At 41.4% G+C, this 24325-nt stretch overlaps 1 protein-coding gene across 1 annotated transcript; it reads right to left on the reverse strand.

Moving 5' to 3' along the window:
* Positions 1-931: 931 nt before the first annotated feature.
* Positions 932-13048, reverse strand: LOC100558732 (transmembrane 4 L6 family member 1). Its single transcript, XM_016992684.2, has 5 exons — positions 12681-13048; positions 7974-8039; positions 6701-6846; positions 2955-3141; positions 932-2256 (listed from the first exon to the last, which is right to left on the reverse strand). The coding sequence occupies exons 1-5, from the start codon at positions 12867-12869 to the stop codon at positions 2236-2238; spliced, it is 609 nt and encodes a 202-aa protein (XP_016848173.2). The 5' UTR covers positions 12870-13048; the 3' UTR covers positions 932-2235.
* Positions 13049-24325: the final 11277 nt, after the last annotated feature.

A 24325-nucleotide genomic window follows, 5' to 3' on the forward strand; every position in this document is an offset into this window, starting at 1 on the left:
TTTGACCAGGGACCACTCTCCAACATTAGTACCAAAAGGGTTACAAATCAATTTTTGGTCAACTTTAGATTCGGTTTGGTTATGTGGGGTGCTGATTCAGAAAATTGCATTGGATAGACCACAGAACATATGACATCCAATAGTTGTCATCTGCTCACCCACAGAAAACCATATTTAATAATCTAGAGCTAATGTGGTCTATCCAATACAATTTTCTGAATCAGCACCCCAAATAACCCCAGGAACAGGCCTAAAAATGGACACCAAGGTACCCCTGCTTCCAAGTTTCACATGAAACTGTTCTGCTCAGGAGGAGAAGCAGCAGACAGGAGGCTTGTTATTGTGCCTTTCGAGGATAGCCAGCCTCTCTCCTCCTGACATCCCCATTGCCTCGGCACTATAAAAGGGTTTCGTGAGACCGGTCACTCTCGTTGCAACGGTGTAGTAATGGTGAGGCCGTGGACCACAGGTTGGGAACCACTGATATGTGCTCGTGTACAAGTCAACTTTGTGTATAAGTCAATGACAGCTTTTGGGACAAAAATTATGGATTTTGGAGTGTCAAGTGTCATTCTGTGGGGATCCCCTTTGAGGAGAAAGACCGAAAAGATTCTGCTACTGGTGTCATTTTCCTGCCCAGGTCTTTAAAAAGACCAAAAGCGGTGCTATGTAGAGAAAGTAGAAGCAATCAGTGCCTGTTTTAGGTTCTTCTAGAATGAACTAAGAGTATAGTTTTTTATTTTGATAAAAGCTAAGTTGTAGTAGATAGTTCCATGGAAAAGTGGACAAAGGTTTGGGTCCAGTTGTTTTATCTAAAATTTCCATACTTAGACATGAAAAAAATCAGAACTGGGTAGTTCCATAATGTCTGTGTCCAGGATAGGGTTGCTCTTGCTATTATACTCTCAATTTAATATGACAGATTAACAAATTTGACTTTAAAGTATGTATTTAATAATAAGAACAAACAACATTTTAATATTTACAGATTAGCCAAAATACAGGTGGTAGCCCAGATGACCAATGAGGGTAATTTACATAAACACACCTCTAGAACAGAATACATACATCAACATTATCTTGTCCTTAGTGAACTTCAGAGGTATCAATAGCAGCTCAATAACAATCAATTGAGATGTCAAAGGGCACACATATTAAGCTACTGTTAATGTATTTTTACTCCCACAGTGGGAGTTTCTCGGTCATACATGCTGTAGCAATCAGACAAATTAAAACTATGTTTACATTCCAGTGACTAAATAAACAAAGCATACTAAGTATAAGATACAGAGAAGAAAAAAATATATATTGTGACAAACACATCTTTCTACTAGTTGGAGGGTGGGGGACATATATATAATCATGCTAAATGTTTTGTTTGACCCTTAGGCTAAGACTAGAGGCACCAACTTATCTAAGAGAGCTGGCCCTGGGCATCCCTGGTAAATAAAACAGCACCAATCAAAAAAGCACAAAATTGTTATGTTTCTCTTAGAGTCTGTGAGTGGAAACTGGCAACCAGGAAACATGTAGTGAAGGCTATTGCAGATGGATCTACACTGCCAAATAGTGCAGCTCCAAACTGTATTATACGGGAATGTAGATTCAGCCCAAGTTCAAAGTACAATATCAGTTTGCATTCAATTTGGATAGCAGAGAAGAGCGGAAAGACTCTTGCTCTTTGCAAAAGGCTCAAGCAAAAGCAAACTGCTGCAGCCTGCCTTGGATTATGTGTCTTTGCTCATTAACACTGGCCAACACACATTTTGGTGCTCCAAATATTAGGCCTGTTTCTGGGAATATTTGACCTGCTGATTCCAAAAATAGCACAAGTTTTCCCCTGCAGGCAAAATGTTAGGAGAGAATGCTGCTGAAACATGGCAAACAGCCTGAAAAACTCACAGCAGCCCAACTTATATTTTATTGGTTAGCCTAAGCCATTTCCACATGGTTCCTGGTTAATAATTTCCCAGTTTGCTTGATTTCAAAGAAGAGACAAATAAAAAGAAACTATAATCCCCCCCCCCCAAAAAAAACCTTGAAATAAATTACATACATGTCTTTTTCCTAACTATACAGATATTCTCTTTATATATACAAAAATATTTTGCACTATTTTTGTAGTTATGGCCATCCATTGTGTTTCTTGTTCCTATAAATATACAGCAACACATACTGCCCCGGCTGTTGATTTGGCCTATTTGTTGTTTGCATTCAGCTTTCTTTGAAGGACGGTCACATTCCTGCAATATCAGTCTGTAAACAAGCAAAAGAGGAAAGAGTGAATTGTTTAAGTGCCTTAACAAGATGTATAAGAATTTGACCAAATAATTTATATTCCTGAAGAATATTTCTTCAGCCTTATCAAAGACATTTTCCTACTTGAGTTGGGGCAAAATGACACTGCTTTTAATGAAGGAAGGCCACCCAAAACCAAGACATGACACCAAAAATCTCATACAACTATTCCAAGCTTTGTTAAAAAAACACACACACACACATGCAAACACACACACACACCAATATCTTACATTATATACTAAGCTATGTCCATGTAACTAAGGACTTTATCGCATGGAGGTGATGAACTGGCAAGGATTACAGTCCCTATTTCACAACGTTGTTGACATGCAATAGGAACTTTTTTCATGTCAGGAGTGACTTGAGAAACTGCAAGTTGCTTCTGATGTGAAAGAATTGGCTGTCTGCAAGGACGTTGTCCAGGTGACATCCGGATGTTTGATTTTTTCCCATCCTGTGGGAGGCTTCTCTCATGCCCCTGCATGGGGAGCTAGAGCTAACAGACAGGAGCTCACCCCACTTCCCGAATTCGAACTGCCAACCTTTCGGTCAGAAGTCCTGCCGGCACAAGGGTTTAACCCAGTGGTTCTCAATCCATGGATAAGGAATTTGTATTGTACATTGTCCTGTGTGTGCCCAATCCATGCACTCACCTTTCTTTTCCTCAAGCATGAGCCACATAGGAATCCCATGAGCCCATTGAAGACTTGAATGAGGCAGAGGATTGCTTCGGCGATGCCAATGAGCAGCAGGAGCGAGAACAAGACAATGTTCCAGAGGATGACATTTTCTGGTTTTTTGCAAATGCTCCAAGATGTCTGGTTAAGCAGATAATTGTCTCTGCATGGGAGAAAATAAAAGTTAATTTTGCATGTTAATATTGTATATATGGCTGCCGTGCTTTTAAAAAATATTTTATTTATTCAGTTTATATCCACTTTGTCTGTTGGCATTGGATCAAAGGCAGCTTGCAACTCATTAAAGAAAAGTATAGCAAAAACCTGTTTAATTTGAAACTTTTAAAAGCCACTTATTTGTACACGCAGGCAACATTTTGATCAATTAAAGGGCTGGGCTGTGGCGCAGCTGGCTAGTAACCAGCTGCAATAAATCACTACTGACCGAGAGGTCATGAGTTCGAAGCCCGGGTCGGGTTAAGCCCCCGACCATTAAATAGCCCGGCTTGCTGTTGACCTATGCAGCCCCGAAAGACAGTTGCATCTGTCAAGTAGGGAAATTTAGGTACGCTTTATGCGGGAGGCTAATATAACTAATTTACAACATCATAAAAACTGCCAGCAAAACACGAGGAAAGGAATGAGGAAGTACAGCCACTAGTGGACAGTGAAGCAACAGCTCCCCCTGTGGCCGGAATCGTGAAGCTGGAAAAAAAATGTTAAATGCCCCTGTGTCTGTCTATATATGTTGTTTGTCTGTTGGCATTGAATGTTTGCCATATATGTGTTCATTGTAATCTGCCCTGAGTCCCCTTCAGGGTGAGAAGGGCGGAATATAAATACTGTAAATAAATAAATAAATAAACTAAGAATTTATTTCCCTTAACTCGGTAGATTTTTTTGTGAAAAGTATGTATGTGTTAGTATAGATGTCCATATTATTAAGACAGATACTCGTGTGAAAACAATTAGTAGCACCATCTTAGTTGGAAGACGAATTTCTTTTATACGTAGCTACTAGCTATAGGAAATGTAAACTATTACTCAACTGAATGATCCACTAAAAATGTGATTCGTGGAATAAACTCTCTTTAGTAGAACAACTGAAGCCCTGATTCTACACTGACGTATTACCCGCAGGAATTTAAAAGTGCATGTTGTTGAAGAAGAATATAGAGTGTTCATGTTTTTATATGCCCTTGGATATTGTACCTCGCTCGTGGTTTTCTTTAATGGAAGCCATCCAAGGGCACAAAAAAGAGATAACAATTGGTACGGGATACCAAGGACTGAGAGAAAGATAACGGCAAAGGTCAGATAAACTGATGAAGAAGGCAGAAGAGGGGTAGGAGGAGTGAAGAAGAGGAGGAGGAAGAGATGACAGGGCCGGGCTGTGGCGCAGGCTGTTGAGCAACCAGCTGCAACAAATCACTCTGACCAAGAGGTCATGAGTTCGAGGCCAGCTCGGAGCCCCATGTTTGTCTTGTCTTTCTTCTATGTTAAGGCATTGAATGTTTGCCTTACATGTGTAATGTGATCCGCCCTGAGTCCCCTTCTGGGTGAGAAGGGCAGAATATAAATACTGTAAATAAATAAATAATAATAAATAAATTTCAATAACTGTGGAATTGCAAAAGTGCACATTTCTGTTATGGAGCCCCTGATGGCACAGTGGGTTAAAGCCTTGTGACTTGAAGGTTGGGTTTCTGACCTGAAGGTTTCCAGGTTCGAATCCAACCAGGTGAGAGCATGGATGAGCTCCCTCTATCAGCTCCAGCTCCATGCGGGGACATGAGAGACGCTTCCCACAAGGATGATAAAAACATCAAAACATCCGGGTGTCCCCTGGGCAATATCCTTGCAGACAGCCAATTCTCTCACATCAGAAGTGACTTGCAGTTTCTCAAGTCACTCCTGACACGAAAAAGAACCCCCAGTTCTGTTTCAAATTTGATGTTTGGCAAGTGTGTTGCAATGGCTTATGCGTTGGATTATCACTCTTGAGACCAGGCTTCGATTTCCCTGCTCAGCCTTGGAAACCCACTGGGTGAGTAATACACTCTCAGTCCCAGAAAACTCTCTGATAGGGATGCTGTAAGTCAAATACCATGTGAAGGCCACAACAACAACACACCACAAATAGTTTCCAGTTGCCCAAGGGGCTAAATCAACTTTGCCTCCTTGAAAACCATGTCTCGTAGGACCTCATCACATTGAAGCCCTCGATGCTAGGGACAGCATAGGGCAGCGGGGCAAATTGTAGCATAGTGAAGCAAATCTGTCACCTGGTGCCCCACATTGTCCACACACTTGCTTGCCCATGTTGTTCTCATTATTCTTAACTTGAACACGAGCAGTCTCCTGTGTTTAGGTTTCCTCCTCCTACCATGCTTCCCCGATGCAGCCAACACGGAGCCCTGCCAAAAATAGATGCATGTTGTGGGATGAGATCCGGTGGGCTCCACACTGGCTGCTTCGAAGAAGTTTCCTACAACCGGGATTTTTGGAAACGAGATGAGGTCCTTAGAGGCTTATAGGGATGTTACTGGTCATTTTTGTTCATACCAGTAGACCATAGCTTTGGCCATGTTATAGGGACAGAACCTTTTCGGTCGTGGCTCCTCGGCTGTGGAATCATAGAATCTATGATTCTATGAACACCCTCCCTAGAGATATACGACAAGCCCCAACCCTTTTGAGCTTTAGAAAAGCCCTACAACATGGCTATGTGTCCAGTCTTTTGATGAATAAATGATAAAGACGACCTGGACTGATTTATGGCTAAAACACGAGAATATTGGATGAACGGATTTTAACTGTATGTTATATATTTTTATACTGTATTAATTTTTTGTAATGGATTTTACAGTAGAGTCTCATCCAACATTCACTTATCCAACGTTCTGGATTATCCAATGCAATCTGCCTCCCGCCCGGATCCACAGCTATTTCTCTAGGCAGCAAGGATAGAACTTTTTACGCATTTAATTTCTGACAAAGTTGTTACTGTAAGATCATTTTATGCAATTCTATCTTTATTTGTAGTCAATTTGTTAGTAAGCAATCTTTTTGTGGTCAATATTTTCAATACATTGTGATATTTTGGTGCTAAATTCGTAAATACAGTCATTACTACATAACATTACCATGTATTAAACTACTTTTTCTGTCGATTTGTTGTAAAACACGATGTTTTTGTGCTTAATTTGTAAAACCATAATGTAATTTGATGTTTAATAGGCTTTTCCTTTATCCCTCCTTATTATCCAACATTTTCGCTTATCCAACATTCTTCCGGCCCGTTTATGTTGGATAAGTGAGACTCTACTGTATTTACTGTTATGTTTCAATTATGTGTCGGCATCGAATTGTTGCCAATTGTGTACGCTGCCCTGAGTCCCTAAGGGTGAGAAGGGCAGGATACAAATGTTGGAAATAATAAATAAATAAATAAATAAATAAATAAATAAATAAATAAATTATAGGGAATACATTAACCTTTTTGACTCCTTCAGGAAGTAAGGTAGATATGGCTTCACCTGCCTATACCATCCAGATTATTTCCATCCATCCCACTCTTTGACAATCTATAGAGTCCTACTCTCTATATCAAACAGGGAAAGTACAAACCAAAGAACTGGGGAGGAGAAATGGGGAAAGATGTGTGTGCACTTTTTTGTACCAACTTCAGAAGTGCAGGGAGTGGTTTCCATTGTACTTACGCCAAAGTGTTGTTCCGGAAAGGATAGAGATACACCTCATCGCCGACATCACACAAAGGACCACTGATTAAGCCCAAAGATGAAATGATCACACAGTAGACCCCACCTGCAGCTCCCAGGGCTGCAAAGACAACAGACAGCACCATCTGAAAGAAACACATTTTAGGTTCAGAGTCAGACAGAAGTGGCATAGTGTCATGGATGACAATGTGATCTGACTTGGATCAAGAGTCTAGCTTGCACTAAGCCATGAAACCCACTGGATCCCCTTGACCATTCACTCCCTCTAGGATGGTTGTGAGGACAAAGTGGGATAAAGTGGTACCTTTGAGCTCTCTGGATGAATATGATACATAGTAACTTACAAAAGCACAGTAGATTGCTGTCTATTAACTCAATAGAGGGGAAAGCTAGGGAGGAGACAGAGATGTCCTCTTTCCAGCAAGATCAGGCAAAAGCAAACTGCTGCAGTCTCTCCTAGCTTTTGTATTTTTCTTTATTAATAGTGCTTGTTATTTTGACCACACTTTGAAATTGTTTGACCATGTGTCCCATCTGTGAAATGTTATCTGAATTAACCAAAGAATAGTCTTTTTTCCCCCTTCCATCACATTATCTAATGGGTAAAGTGTGGGGTGGAAATTTAAGTCCTAAATATTTCTAGGATTACCTCTAGGGCTGCCAGGTCAAGGCAATCTCGGACCTTGAGATTTCAGGGATAACCTGAGGTCTACAGATAATCCCTTAGGATCATGTTGGTTTCTAAAAAGAGTTCAGCCTTTATTTGCTCTAGGACCTATTTATTTGTTGTTTTTTTAGCAGTCCGCAATATATATAGAAGAAACAACCATCCTAATTTTGCTCAGTGTTCAATCATTAGGTACACTCTGATGAGTCCTGTGAAGACTCAGGTACATTTTGCATAATCAAAACAATTCTGCTGTCCGTGTCAGCTCTGGTAAGTGGACAACAAGTTTGGAGAAGGCAATAAATAAGTTTTAGAACTATCACACCCAAAAACACATAGCTCTATCTCTGGAAACTTTGAGAGTGTTCTTTTTCATGGGATGATGCCCCTTGGGCATCACGGTTAGAGCTTAGGAAAATGGCTTTTGGAGACTACAACTCACATAATGTATCATACCAACTGGGAATACCTGAAAAGGTATTCCTAAAAATATTAATCCTAGGCTTTCTAATTTTACATCTTATTATGTCCACATTTCCCACTGAAAATTCTCTCCCTCCCCATAAGACTGCCTTTGTTGCTTACCCAACATTTGTTTGCGCAACATCCAGCTTCACCTATCCCTAGCATCATAAATGCAGGCAAGAAAACCTGAAAAAGGAAACACAGAAAACATTATTCTCAAAGAAGGACAAAATGGTATTCCTTCTCATGTATGGAAGCCAGCTGGATTGACAAATATGTCATACATTGATAAGTTTAGTGTTATTTGAAAGAGCAACAGCATGAATGTGCAACTATTAGTTTGGTAGTTGTTTTAATAATTTTCCTAGTTTAATTCTATTTTGATATTTAATTTTTATGTGTTTTCAATTGTATAGAATTGTGGTTTTTGGTGAGCCACTTTGGGTCTTGGTTCCTGAAATAATAGGTAAAGGTAAAGGTTTCCCTTGATGTTAAGTCCAGTTGTGACCGACTCTGGGGGTTGGTGCTCAGCTCCATTTCTAAGCCGAAGAGCCGCGTTGTCCATAGACACCTCCAAGATCACGTGGCCGGCATGACTGCATGGAGCGCCGTTACCTTCCCACCGGAGCGGTACCTATTGATCTACTCACATTTGCATGTTTTCGAACTGCTAGGTTGGCAGGAGCTGGGGCTAACAGCGGGCACTCATTCCGCTCCCAGGATTTGAACCTGGGACCTTTTGGTCTGCAAGTTCAGCAGCTCAGCACTTTAATGCACCGTACCACCAAGGGCCCCTCCTGAAATAATAGTGGGTGGTAATAAAAAAACTATAATAATAATAATAATAATAAGCAGATGGTGCTGCAGTAGTCACAGGACGAAACCCACAGAAAGCACCACTGCTTTTGCGCATGCAATTACGCAGAAAAGAGCACCGCTTAATTGCAGTCTCGCATTGAGGTTCAATAATTCTTCTCAAAGTGCTGTTGTCACTGCTTGTAAAATCGATGGCTCTTTCACTCCCTTGCTGTTCTTTCCGTGCCTGTGTAACACCATTCAACATGACCTAAGGCTATATCTAGTTAAACTGTTCACAAGAAGTCATCATCTGCATGGGATTACAATCCACATTTTTATATTTGAGTATTTGTTTTGTACAGAAAGTTTGTGGAGCGGTGCAGGGTTTTTGTTGATTTTTATCGCCCTGGTGTAGGAAGGTCCACTGCCCAGAGATGGTAACTATAATGGAATATAGCAAAATTAGGCATGTATACAACCAAATAAGAATTTTGCCACTCCAACGAAAAGGTCCTTTAATCCTCTAATTTCTAGCACTGCAAGAATATACAATTTCAGTTGCATTTAGAAATAGAGTTTTGATAGAATTTGGCTAAGCGAACGAACCCAAAGGGTGCTCACCAATGCGTCGTCTTCATCATGGAAAGAAGTGACAAGTGGAGTGCCGCAGGGCTCCGTCCTGGGCCCGGTTCTGTTCAACATCTTTATTAACGACTTAGACGAAGGGTTAGAAGGCACGATCATCAAGTTTGCAGACGACACAAAACTGGGAGGGATAGCTAACACTCCAGAAGACAGGAGCAGAATTCAAAACGATCTTGACAGACTAGAGAGATGGGCCGAAACTAACAAAATGAAGTTCAACAGGGACAAATGCAAGATACTTCACTTCGGCAGAAAAAATGGAAATCAAAGATACAGAATGGGGGACGCCTGGCTTGACAGCAGTGTGTGATAAAAAGACCTTGGAGTCCTTGTGGACAACAAGTTAAACATGAGCCAACAATGTGATGCAGCAGCTAAAAAAGCCAACGGGATTCTGGCCTGCATCAATAGGGGAATAGCGTCTAGATCCAGGGAAGTTATGCTCCCCCTCTATTCTGCCTTGGTCAGACCACACCTGGAATACTGCGTCCAATTCTGGGCACCGCAGTTGAAGGGAGATGTTGACAAGCTGGAAAGCGTCCAGAGGAGGGCAACTAAAATGATTAAGGGTCTGGAGAACAAGCCCTATGAGGAGCGGCTTAAAGAGCTGGGCATGTTTAGCCTGCAGAAGAGAAGGCTGAGAGGAGACATGATAGCCATGTACAAATACGTGAAGGGAAGTCATAGGGAGGAGGGAGCAAGCTTGTTTTCTGCTGCCCTGTAGACTAGGACACGGAACAATGGCTTCAAACTACAGGAAAGGAGATTCCACCTGAACATCAGGAAGAACTTCCTCACTGTGAGGGCTGTTCGACAGTGGAACTCTCTCCCCGGGGCTGTGGTGGAGGCTCCTTCTTTGGAGGCTTTTAAGCAGAGGCTGGATGGCCATCTGTCGGGGGTGCTTTGAATGCGATTTCCTGCTTCTTGGCAGGGGGTTGGACTGGATGGCCCATGAGGTCTTTTCCAACTCTACTATTCTATGATTCTATGATTCTATGATATCCCCCCCCAAAAAAAGGAGTAAGCAAAGTGACCAAGAGAATGAGAACACAGCAAATATAAAGTCCTAAGTGTGAATGGTTTTCAAAGTCTTGTTCTCTGCAATGCTAGAGTTTTGGAAACTGATGGAAAAATCATTTTAGGTGGGAAATATTCTTATAGTGAGTGCAATTCCTTCATTTTGCCCCTACTATAGCTTCCTATTGCCTTAGGTTTTAAAAGTACATTACTTCATTTACTTTAACAAGTAAATGAACAAGTCCTCCTAGGTATGCTCCCCTGTTTTGCCCTAATAGCACCAACAATGTTGCTATCATCATCATCATCATCATCATCATTTAATTACTTATTAATTGCCCTCCATCCACGATGCTCTAGGTGATTTACAAGATAAATTGTAAAGGATAAAAATACATACATACAAATATTGATAAAAATTAAAATAGATTAAAAGCTCTAGTAAAGAGCCATGTCTTGAGTGCTAGGGGAAAAGGCCCTAACTCACGCATGGCTCTCATATAGGGCGGCAAGGCATTCCATAAGGCAGGGGAAGAAACAGAAAAAGCTCTGCACCTGGTCCTCTCCAAGTGCACTTCTCTAGGACCCGGTACGTAAAGTAAGTCTCGTTGGGATGGTCGTTGTGACCTCCGATGATGGGAGAAGGAGAGACGGTCCCTAAGATACAATGGGCCCTGGCCGTAAAGAGTTTTAAAAGTCAGGACTAGCATTTTATATAGACCACAGTAATTAGTTGGAAGTCAATGCAGATGCTGCAGCACTGGTGTTATGTGGCATTTCATGGGTGTTCTTGTGAGTAGCCTGGCTGCCGCATTCTGAACAATACCGAGCTTTCGGGTCGTGGACATCGGAAGGCCAACATACAGGGCGTTGCAATAGCCCAGCCTAGACGTGACCGTGGCATGGATGACTGTTGCCAGAGCCTCATCAGATAGATAGGGTGCCAATTGCCTCACTTGTAGGTGGAAAAAGGCCTGTTTGCTGGCAGCAGCGACCTGAGCTTCCATTGTCAGCTGCGAATCTAAAACGACACCCAGGCTCTTAACGGTAGGCGAAGGAGATAGGGCAGCACCATCGAAGGTTGGTAGCAAGTGGGTCAGACCAGTTGAGCGGCCATGCCAGAGAATCTCAGTCTTCGCCGGGTTCACCTTCAATCTACTAGCACGTAGCCAGTTCGACAGAGCCTCCAGACATAAGGTGAAATTGTCTGGTATTGACGTTGCTCCAGGCTCCAAGCGCAGAAGGAGTTGGGTGTCATCCGCATATTGATAGCAGTCTAGGCCGAAACTCGAGCCAAACTAGCAAGGGGTCTAATGTAGATGTTGAAGAGAAGAGGGGAGAGAATGGCACCTTGAGGTACCCCACATAGGAGGGGAGATCTGTCAGAGACTTGACCCATATACTCCACGCATTGGCTCCGGTTTCACAGAAATGAGTTGAACGAATTGAGGGCCTGACCGCGAACTCATTAAAAGGTATCTGGTTACCAATTTGTTTTCACTATCGGTGCACTCAATCCTTGACATTTGATGGACCTATTGGCATAGGTAAATGTTTTCCCTTGACATTAAGTGTAGTTATGTCCGACTCTGGGGGTTGGTGCTCATCTCCATTTCTAAGCTGAAGAGCCAGCGTTGTCCATAGACACCTCCTAGGTCATGTGGCCAGCATGACTACATGGAGTGCCGTTACCTTCCCACTGGAGTGGTACCTATTGATCTACTCACACTTGCATGTTTTCAAACTGTTAGGTTACCAGAAGCTGGGGCTAACAGTGGGAGCTCACCCCACTCCCCGGATTCGAACAGCTGACCTTTCGGTCAGCAAGTTCAGCAGTTTAACCCACTATGCCACTGAGGGCTCCTTTTTTTGTACATAGGCTCCCACAAAAATGAAAGATCAAGAATAAAATCTGTTATTATTTTTACGTGAGAGAATCTCTTGGTCCTCCAGCACAACTCAATAGTCAACTTTCACCAGATGTTGACCACATAATGGCTCTGGAGAACCTAGAGATTCCTGGAGAGAAGATTTTAATCAAATCTGTGAATAATCACAAGTCAATGTGAAGGGCCAGCAGAATATAGGTTTCCCCAAAACAAAATTAAGTCATCTAAATAACAATTTAGACAAAGATGCAATAGCAAACAACAAGATGAATAAGCCTGGACACATGTGTCTATCTCTATTGCATATTACTTCCATGAACCCTTTCCCAAAGAATCCTTGAAAATGTAGTTCTATTGTAAAAAACTATTGTAGAATAACAAATGGCACTGATGGTACCAGTTTGTTCTTTAGATCTTCCCATATTCTCTAATATTCTGAAATACCAGATTTATTAAAATGATGAATACTTTTTCTTACCAGTATCCCAGCTCCCAGAATCCCATGGAAAAACCAGACCAGATCGGTGATCCTGCTGGCGTCTAATACTTCTCCATTGGGGAAGTAGAGGAGAAGGTTGGAGATAATTGCACAGACAGCAAGTGGAAGCAAAGCTATCCCAATGCATTTGGTGCAAGTACATTTGGAGCACTTTCCAGTACACATCATGTAGCTTTCTTTTTCTTTCCCTGGAACAGAAAAAATACACAAAGGAAGACAATCCTGAGGAAAAAATATGGCATAAAAACAAACACTGGACTTTGTTACAAAAATCTGAGCTGATTTCTGAGCTTAGATCACAAACAAATTATGAAGCCAAAGGGTTAAACTGCAAAATTCACTGTTCCCAAAATATAATGGTGGCTTCCAACTTGGGTCTCCTCTAAACTGCTCAATAGATTCAGTAAATGTTGGGGTATTCAGTTTGGCAATCTTATCCCTTGTAATGCCCCGTCATACTTGTTTCAGCTGATCATCTATTGGCATTTCAGCTTTGATTTGTTGCTGGTTGTAGCCGTTTTTTAACACAACAGTGGGCCCTTGGTTTCTGCTGATGTTTGGTTCCAGGACATCCCATGTCTACCAAAGTCCATGGATGCTTAAGTCCCATTGTATTTAATGGCACAGTAAAATTGTGTCCTTTACATAAAATGGCAAAATTAATATGCCATCAGTGAGAACCAAGAGAATAGATGGAAATTAATGACATTTCTCCCACATGTAGTGTAAACTCCCATGTCAGGGAGGAAAACACACACATTCTGTAATGGTGCAGTTGGTTCCAAAATTTTAGAAGAAAAAGGCTAAGACAAGCAGAAGACCAAATGGGCATTGAAGTTGAATGGGGCCGAGCTACAGTGAACCATTATTGAACTTCATTATTTCCAACATGGTGCCTTCAATGGGAGGTTGGCTGCAACTCCCATCATCCATAGACAACAAGGGATGATGGGAGTCAGAGTCTATCATACTTGGAGGGTGTCAACTTAGACAAAGCAGTTGCATTTCATGCAGTATGCATGACTACTGCTATATGCTGTTGAAACAACTTAAAAACATGAGCACACATGCTCCGACATGGCTAGCAATGGAAAAACCTTCCTGCCAGATATGAATGGCAACCTACCATGCATTTTTTCTCTACCCAACATCTCATAAAAACTTGTCTTGGAATAACTTTGTCTCACAATTAGGCCAGAGCTGAGAGAGAATGAATGATTTCTTGATGAGATTGAATCTGTTTGAGTTCACCATTTTATATAAGAGATGCCCCATTATATATGATGGGATTTCTGTGAGTGCTCATGTATGCACAGGGTGTCCTGGATCCAAACTCCATGGATACTTAAGGTCCACTGTTATGCCTTTAATTCAGAGTACTAACCATTGATAGCCTTATCACCCTTTCCTTCATGATCCATGAAGTTGATAGTGCTGCATATTTTTGATATATCGAAGTCACTAATAATGTTCGATATGTTAGGTGTTTTCTATAAACATCAAAGACACTTTAGCGCATTCAGTGAGAAATGCAGTATGTTAAAGCATTTCAGGTTGAAATACAAAGATAAACAGGCAATCCAAACAGCAATAGCCAATTTGTCCATCTTCGTAGCCTTCTGAATTAATAAATACAGTATATCAGCTTAATACCAAATTGACAATACAGTGTTCCCTCACTGCTTTGAGGTTCACATTTTGCAGATTCGCTGTTTTGCGGTTTTTCAATAAACTCTAAAAGACTATTATAAATCATAAAAAATTACAATTTACAGCCTAAGGAAGGGAGAAAGGAGAAGCCAAAGGGAGAGAAAAGGAGCCCAAGTGGCAACAGGAGGAGAAGGAGGCGATTTATCAACACACGATTGGTTAATAAAGACTTAAAATAGTGTGTAACTACTAAAATAATGTATAAATATTAAAATAAATACAGTGTCCCTACTTCGCGGATTTTCACTTATTGCGGGTGGTCCTGGAACCTAACCCCAGCGATAAGTGAGGGAATACTGTACATAAATTATATTACAAGCAGTTTTCACCGGGAAGGAGGCAACCTAAATAGTTATCCACATATGAGCATTAACATTAACATTAGACAATGCTCTACTTCCATATAATAACACAAGTTCCCAATATGTAATTCTAAAGATAGTATCTCAGTTTACCTTATTTATTTTGCAGATCAATAAATCTATCCCAAGCTCTAAGGTCTCCAACAAGGAATAGGATGGATCTTCTCTTAGTAATGTGTTTTTTATATTTCTTCTTTTTCTTTGTACCACTCTTAGAGAGGCACAGAAACCTGCTGGAAGTGGGATTGCAATTAAATACATATGTGAAATCATCACCAAAGAAAAAGGAAATACCCAAACAAAAAGTCCCATTTAGCAGGCACCAAGGCCATGTGTCACTCTGCATTAATTGATTTTCTTTTTCAGGGACTGTTCCACTGGTCAATGGCCACCTTGAGGTCACATTGACTTTCTGTTGCTCAGCACAGGCCTCTGTCCATCACCACCATTAGTTTGTTAAATGCTTTGCAACATCACAGCTCAAAGAAATAAGAAAGCCAAACACACAAAGAGAAGGAAGGTAGGAGGTCCTGACTAAATGGGATGGGAACCATATGTTGGAAAGTTTTGCTCATGGAAGTGTCTCTATCCAATTTTTGGAAAGATCACTTTTCATACTTTACCCCATGCACCATTTCACTTAACTGAGCTTTACTGCAGCAACACGCGGATAATGCACAAATATCTATAAGAACACAGAACAATAATGTATGTGTATATACACTCTTGTAAAACTCCCAAGAAATGTAATACAAATCAGGTTTCAACAACTCTATATTAGAGTAATTCTCTTCAAACTATATTGCATATAACAAAATTGCTTTCAGGATATCGTAAACAAAGGTACAATTTCCATGTCATAATCTAACAAAGTATGCTATTTAAGGAGTAAATAACAGACATAAAGAGACAACCAAGTCCATATTATTCCGGGAGTTGCGTGGAATCTTGGGCCAATGTCAATTGTAGTAAAGATATTCAGTCTCCAAAATAACAGTTTCTATATTCAAAGGAATTCTTCATTTGATTTGCAACGCCAAGAACTGGTACACAGTTCCAAAATGTATATACAGTGAAGAGTTTTACAAGAGTGTATATACACATACATTATTTTTACTGCAGCAACAGCCATGGAGAGAGATATACATAAATACATTTGTACCAGCCTAGTTGCAAACATCTAAATCTGAATCCAACCAATGGCAACCATTTCTTAATTGGGCAGGCAATCATCCCTGGATTTAGTTTGAAAATTCAAAGAGCAATTGTAGGTGCTGAATTCTATTTTCAAAAGGGATTCAGCATCCTCTATAGCTTTTTTAAGCATTCACACTAAAAAGCAGTGCTAAGTAGGCTGTCAACTGGTATGTCATAGTATAGGAGTATAGGTTTCAGCAACAAATAGGAGAATCAGCCAAAGTGAAGAGTCCAATATCAGAAAAGCCCAAATTCAGGAGTTCTTAAAAGGCAAGTCAGAATAACAAGCAGTATAAGCCACAAACAGATACAGGTGAGCCAGTGCTGAGTGCCATAGTCCAAGTAGCCAAAGTCAAGCTGGTGAAACAACAGAGTTAGGTCAGGAGGAATTGAAAGCCAAGGTCAGAAATGCCAGTAGTCCGAAAAGTAGCAGAGTCAAATATCAAGTCAAGAAGTAATGAGGATAGCCAAGGTCACAGCCCATAATCAGAAATGTCAGCAGTCGTAGCAGCAGCAGTCAGGATTTAAGACAATGGAAACAGCAAAGCCAAGGTCAGAGTCCAGCAGTCAGAAATACTATTTGTCAGAGTCCAGAAGTTTTGAAAACAAACTAAGAGGCAGTAATGTCAGGTTCCAAAGTAAGAACATATTGATTTTTATATGCTCTTTTAACTTACGTTATATATGTAATTTATGATTGCTCCTTGAATTATTCCTTATGTCACAGACATACACAGACTTCACTCCTCATCTTTGGCCAACAAATTTGTTTAAAAAACTGTTGTTTGAGAAGTCCAGTATTGCAGGGAGAAATAACTGGTACATCCCAGAATTGCTGAATTTCCTACAAAAGCTGTGGCAGAAGGCAGGGCTGTCGTAACAGCATTATAGGGCCCCGAGCCATAACCATCAGCATAAATAAAATGTAAATTATCGGTAACATAAACTTATATTTATTGGTACCTCCAACAAAATCAGTGTACATTTTCTCTTTTTCCTCTGCAGCTCGTTTCATCTTCTCAGCTCCACTCAAAACATTATGTTTCATTTCTGCTCAAATGGTTATTTACAAATTTCACTAACACATAATAAGGCTACAGTTTCTTTTTCCTCTCTTCACTTTCTTCCACCTCTTCTAACCCTTCGTCACATAAATAGAATTCTTGGAATACAACCAGCGGAGGTGCTGCTTACAATAATGGAAATCCACACTGTCAGCAATTGTTGTCCAGCCACTAATTGCCTCCTGCAGATCCGTTATAATATTCTGCTTCAATAACACTGCAAGCAATACAAATGATAAAATGATAAAATGCTGGTCTGCGCACAGATTCGAACATGCTGGACAACTGTCCAATGTGACCATATGTTAAGATGGCACTGGCAGAGGATGAAATGGGGGACAGCAGAAATAGCATTGTGTTTCCAGCCCTTCCTAAAAATTGCTTTCAAGCTCTGACTGCTGCATGATCCATTCTTTCATTCTATGAAAGACGTTCATTAGGTGTCCATAGATTGTCACCCCTGCTAGATGCCTACTACATACTCACCCACTTCCTTTATTTATTTTTTATTTATTTACAGTATTTATATTCCGCCCTTCTCACCCTAAAGGGGACTCAGGGCGGATCACATTGTATACATATAAGGCAAACATTCAATGCCATATAACATAGAACAGAGACAGAGACAGACGCAGAGGCAATTTAAACCTTCTCCAGCTTCCTGAGGGTATGCTTGATTCCGGCCACAGGGGGAGCAGCTGCTTCATCATCCACTGTGATGGCACTTCCTCATTCCAATGGCTGGATGATTTTTATGGTGTTGTAAATTAGCCTCCCCACATTTAAGTGGTACCTAAATTTCCTACTTGATAGATGCAACTATCTTTCGGGTTGCATAGGTCAGCAACGAGCAGGGGCTATATTTTATTTTTAATTGTCAGGTGCTCACTCCGACATGGGCTGGCCTCGAACTCATGACCTCTTGGTCAGAGTGATTTATTGCAGCTGGCTGCTAACCAGCCTGCGCCACAGCCCGGCTCCATAGGAAATCTACTGCAAAACAGCAACTTTTTTGATGAATTCCATAGTGAAAACAAAAGAATGGCCTGCCTCAACCGCTACCAGAAGGGACAGAGGATTTCATCTATGCTGACGATCATGCTATCATTGCCCACAACCTGATACAGTGAAGACGCTTGCCCTTGCGCTTTGCTAGTGTGCTGCCGAGTACACATGCCCAGTGTGGAATACACCCCACCATATTAAAGCAGTGGGTGTGGCTCTTAATGAGTCATGCCACATTATCACAGGATAATTACGCCCTACACCATTTGAGAAATTATACTCTTTCATTGCCACCTGACATCCATCGGGAAGTAGCAGCCAATAATGAAAGGACCAAGGCATTGATATCTCTGGCCCATCCCCTGTTCGGATATCAGCCAGCACGCCAACGCCTTAAATCAAGAAATAGTTTTCTAAAACCTACAGAGATACTCGCAGGAACACCTCGGCAAGCGAGAGTCCAAAAGGGGCAGGCTAAAACCCGGAACTTCAAGCCATGGCTGATACCAAATGAGAGACTCCCTGCTGAGCACACAGAAGACTGGGTGACTTGGAAGGTGCTGAACTGACTGCGCACTAGCACCATGAGATGCAGAGCCAACCTTAAGAAATGGGGCCACAAAGTGGAGTCCACGACATGTGAGTGTGGAGAAGATCAAACCACAGACCACCTATTGCAATGCAGTCTGAGCCCTGCCACATGCACAATGGAGAACCTTCTTATAGCAACACCAGAGGCACTCCAAGTGGCCAGATTCTGGTCAAAGGAAATTTAGTATAATGCCAAGTTTTAAACTTTATGTTTTTAAATACATTGCAACTGTACCCTCAGTTTCCTTCTGATACAATAAATAAATACTGCAAAATTTGGAAGATGAGGATGACTGGCGCGAGACTTACTGGCCACATCCTCTCTGAAGTGGTATATATATATATGTATGTACTGATGTGCACACAGAGCTCAGCCACAAGATGAGAAGCCCCGAGGCAATGGAGTCTACCAATGAGACAAGCTATATGTGCGTAAATCCCTTTTCATGATAACGTCAAGCGTGTAGTCATTCTTCTCTTGAGCACATTCAATAAACTGTCCATTATCAGCAACAAAGACAAAAAAGTAGAGGACAATATCCATTCAAAGAGCATATGCAACAAACATAAATGCATCTTTAGAAATGATTGCAGTGATTTCAATAGAAATGCAGTACCTCCCAAAGTAAAGGAAGACTGTCCTGGTTCAGTTGTTTTCCAGGTTGGTAATAAACTTCAATGCCACTGCTTTCACTATTTATGTTCACTATTTATATAAGATACACTATGTCCCCCATATTCATGCAGAGTATTTTCTCAGACTTCACTTAGGACCTTTGCACGCCGCTGAAAAAAATCTGACATTATCTGCTTTGAACTGTAATATATGGCAGTGTGGACTCAGATAACCCAGTTCAAAGCAGGCCGGGCTGTGGCGCAGGCTGGTTAGCAGCCAGCTGCAACAAATCACTCTGACCAAGAGGTCATGAGTTCAAGGCCAGCCCGGTGCCTGCGTCTGTCTCTGTTCTATGTTATGGCATTGAATGTTTGCCATATATGTGTGCAATGTGATCCACCCTGAGTCCCCTTCAGGGTAAGAAGGCCGGAATATAAATACTGTAAATAAATAAATAAATAAATAAATAAATAAATAAAGTGAGATTTTCTGCCTTGGTATTCTGGGATATAGGGTTGTGTGGAAAGGCTCTTAGACACCAGAGCCCCCAATGGTACAATGGGTTAAACCCTTGTGCCAGCAAGACTGCTGATTGGTTGGTGGTTCGAATCCAGGGAGTGGGGTAAGCTCCCATCTGTCAGCTCCAGCTTCCCATGCGGGGGCATGAGAGAAGCCTCCCACAGGATGGTAAAACATCTGTGTGTCCCCTGGGCACCGTCCTTGCAGACTGCCAATTCTCTCACATCGGTGCACTTTCTTAAGTTGCTCCTGACACACACACACACACACACAAATGTAGACATAAAAATAATAAAAACCCCAATGAAAAGAAGGACCTCTCACCCAAGAATACATTAGAGGTGCACTGGAGATCCTGGGAAAGGTCTAGAGATGACATATTTTGTGGGATGTGGATAAATGAAACCAATGGTACTGGTCTTATGGAGACGGGGTCATACTGCATCTAATGCCGCCATATAATCATCACCACAGGTTAAATTTTGGCCCAATAATGTATATAACTATATCACAAAACATGGATCTATTATTTCTTCTGTTTGATAGGAAGTTAGATGATAGGACAAAGCTTAAAAACTGACCTGACACCATACGTAAGTAGAGACTAAATACCCAGATTAGGGTAAATGGATAAAAGGCATGCAAAAAGTACCACTTTTTTAAGTTCCAAGAATTAAAAAAACCTCTCATAACACCCATTCATTGCAAAGCCCCTGACACCATACAGAAGTAGAGTCTAAATACCCAAATTCTGTCTGATCTTGGGTGGGAGGCTGCCAAGGAATATCAGGTGCTTTTGGCTACATTTCAGAGAAAGGAACTCATCTCTGAGTATTCCTTGCTTAAGAAAACCTTGTGAAATTCATGCCCCTTCCATGCAGCTGAAAAAAATACCACATTATATGCTTTGAACTGAGATATATGGCAACGTGGACTCAGATAACCTGGTTCAAAGCAGATATTGTGGGGTTTTCTGCCTTGATATTCTGGGTTATATAACTGTGCAGAAGGGCCTTCAGACTGCGAGAAAATAATGATTTTAAATAAATAAATAAATAAATATTGAGAGTGTCCTAAATTGAGGGACTCCAACCTTTGGTCCTCCAGGTGTTTTGGGTTTCATTTCCCAGATTTTCCTAACAGACGGCCAAACTGGGAGTTGAAATCCCAAACACCTGGAGGAACAAAGGTTGAGAACCACTGTTTTAAATTGACAGAAGTAAGGAGCAAAAGAGGAAAGTATAATGCACAAAACTTTTTAGAATGGAATAACGCAAAAATATCCTATGCTCTTACACTAATCCCATTCATCCCTGTGTATTTCATAGATTTTACTACAGGACCATATATTAGTAGGTTTTCCTTATATTGCTTATCATTAATTACAGGAGCTGTTGGAGCAAATGCACCCCCAAAATCATCATGCCCAACCAAGATGTGCTTACCTTTATGTGGCAATCCCAAACACCACGAACTGCATGCTTTGCAGAGTGAAGTTCAAAATGAAGTGTAGTTGGCAAGATCCTGCACAACACCTTGAGTTGTTATTCCAGGCAAGTAAATGAGGCAGGGAAGAAGCAAGCAGTGCTTTCAATAACACCATTTAGAAAAGAAGGGGAAAGTGACAGTGAGATGTGTATGATTTTGTGTGTTTGCATGTGTCACACTGCACTATTGATTCTGAAGGCACTGCAAACATTACTCTTTGTTCCACTGATCAATAATTCCCAGCTATATTGATTAACACTGCCTTGATTTGTACCTTTCGTTGTTGTTGTTGTGTTTTACTGGAAATGTTATTTTCCCTCTAATTGCACTGAATATCTGCCAAACAGCATTGTTTTATCAGCCACAGTGATATAGACAATACAACCCCGATTCCAACCCAAAAATTGATTGCAAATGTGGATAATAATCAATGAAAGGCAGCCTTCCATATTTGCTGGGGTTAGGGACACAAAACTATCACAAAAGTGAAGAAACTTCAATTTTAAAAATGCTGTTGTCGAAGGCTTTCATGGCCGGAATCATTGAGTTCTTGTGAGTTTTCCGGCCTGTATGGCCATGTTCCAGAAGCATTCTCTCCTGACGTTTCACCCACATCTATGGCAGGCATCCTCAGAGGTTATGGGTCAACCCTTTAAAGGTGCTCTTTTTAAACCTGAGATAACACTTCTATAGGAATATTTAACTTCTCCAGCACATTTCTATGGTTAACGGGAAGCTGGAATTGCACTGAAGTAGCTAAAGATACCTAGAGATACCAAGAGAAGTCATCTCCCTAGGTCCTCCACAACTGTACCTGCCCATCTTCAGCAAGAGATCATTTAGATTGTAGCATTTCTTTGTTATTGCTAGATGCAGACATTTTCACAGTGGTTTAATGATAGGTTTAATGATAAAGCTGAAGGAGGTGATTATATTTTACAACAACACTGTTGAGATCATTGAGGACTCCAGCAAAACCCAGCTTGATGGAATTCTTAATAACAGTTAACACTAAGTGGCATCCTATTATCCAAAATTCCTTCCCAACAATTCATCGGTTTGTAGCATATACAATGTTTACAGTGAAAATGGACTTCAGTGCAACATACCCAAAACAGAGTATCTGGAATGTGGCCTTCAAACTGGAAAAACAAATCAAATTAATGGACAAGCACCAAAGAAGGCCACCCAATTTAAATACCTAATGTCACTGGTCTCCATAGATGGTGACACAATGCTAGACGTACGGTCACAAATAAATGCAGCCTGGTTGAAATGGCGGCAAATTACTGGCCTTCTGTGTGACTCAGAAATGCCGGAACAATTCAAGGTTAAGATCTACACTACAGTTGTCTGTTCAGTAACCCTCTCGCTATGGGGCAGAGTGCTGGCCAGCAACAAAGAAACATGAACAAGCCCTTAACACAATGGACATGAAAATGCTGAGATGGGCACTTGGTTTGACACTTCTTGACCATGTGCCAAATGATGACATCTGTCAAAGAGTAGGAATAAGAGCGATCAGCAAGAAAATGCAGGAAGCATGGTAGTACAACCATGTCATGAGAAGAAGACAAACATCAATAGCACAAACATAAGGGCCTCTCCTGATTATCTCAGGACTCGTGTTTGGTTGGAGGAGATACGGTCCCCCAAGTAGGCTGTGCACAAACAGTTTAGGGCTTTATAGGCTAAAGCCAGCACCTTGAATTGCATTTGAAATAAATTGGAAGCCAGTGTAGCTGCTTCAGGAGCAGAGTTGTTCTTCCTCTATATCCAGCTCCCGTAAGCAGTCCAGCAGCTGACCTTTGGACCAGTTGTAGTTTCCGAATGCTCTTCTGGGGCAGTCCCACATAGAGCGCATTGCAGTAATCTAATCTGAATGTGACTAAAATGTGTACCACCATGGCTAGATTTTCAAGGTATGGGCATTGGGCACAAGTTTTAACTGTGCAAAGGCCCTCCTGGCCACCGCCAACACCTAGGCCTCCAGGATCAGTGCTGAGTCCAGGAGGACCCCCAAACCATGAATCTATACCTTCAGAGGGAGTGTTACCCCATCCAGCACAGGTTGTAGGTTGACAGGTTGACTGACCAGTAGTACTTCTGTCTTGTCTGGATTCAATTTCAGTTTGTTCATCCTCATCCAGTCCATCACAGCTGACAGGCACCTGTTCAGGGTCAGGACAGAGTCCTTGGAATCAGGTGGAAATTAGTAGTAGAGTTGGGTGTCATCTGCATACAGATGGCACTGAACTCCAGAACTCCGCATGATGTTAAACAACATGGTGGACAAAATTGAACCCTGTGGGATCCCACAGGACAAAGACCAAGGGGTCGAGCAGGAGTCCCCCAGCACCACCGTCTTGACATGACCCTCTAGGAAGGATTGGAACCACTGTACCACAGTTCCTCTGAGTCCCATTCCCACAAGGTGGTCCAGAAGGATACCATGGTTGATGGTATCAAAAGCCGCTGAGGGGTCTAAGAGAACCAGAAGGGACACACTCCCCCTATCTAGTTCTCTACATAGATCATCCACCAAGGCATCCAATGCCATCTCAGTCCCACAGCCAGGCCTGAACTCAAACTGAGATGAATCTAGATCAGTGGTTCTCAACCTGGGGTCCCCAGATGTTTTTGGCCTACAATTCCCAGAAATCCCAGCTAGTTTACCAGCTGTTAGGATTTCTGGAAGTTGAAGGCCAAAAACTTCTGGGGAACTCAGGTTGAGAACCACTGATCTAGATAGTCCATTTCATCCAGGAACTCCTGTTGTGAGGCCACCACCTGATCCAGAACCTTGCCAAGAAGGGAAGATTAGACACTGGCCTGAAGTTGTTCGCATCTGAGTGGTAAAGTGATGGCTTTTTTAGAATGGGCAAAGGTGTCACTATCTCAAGTATCCATTTTGGAGTAATACAAAATTTGGAATTCCCATCTTCTCATAACAAAGACTTACTCAACTGCATTTTTATTCTTTGAATTTATTATCTGAAAATGAGTCCATCCGTGTAGTGAAATTCTCACTATCCATGCCCATGATCTGAAAAGTTCAATGTACAAAGGGAA

Source organism: Anolis carolinensis, chromosome 3 (assembly GCF_035594765.1).
Source record: "Anolis carolinensis isolate JA03-04 chromosome 3, rAnoCar3.1.pri, whole genome shotgun sequence".
Taxonomy (NCBI): Eukaryota; Metazoa; Chordata; class Lepidosauria; order Squamata; family Dactyloidae; genus Anolis; species Anolis carolinensis.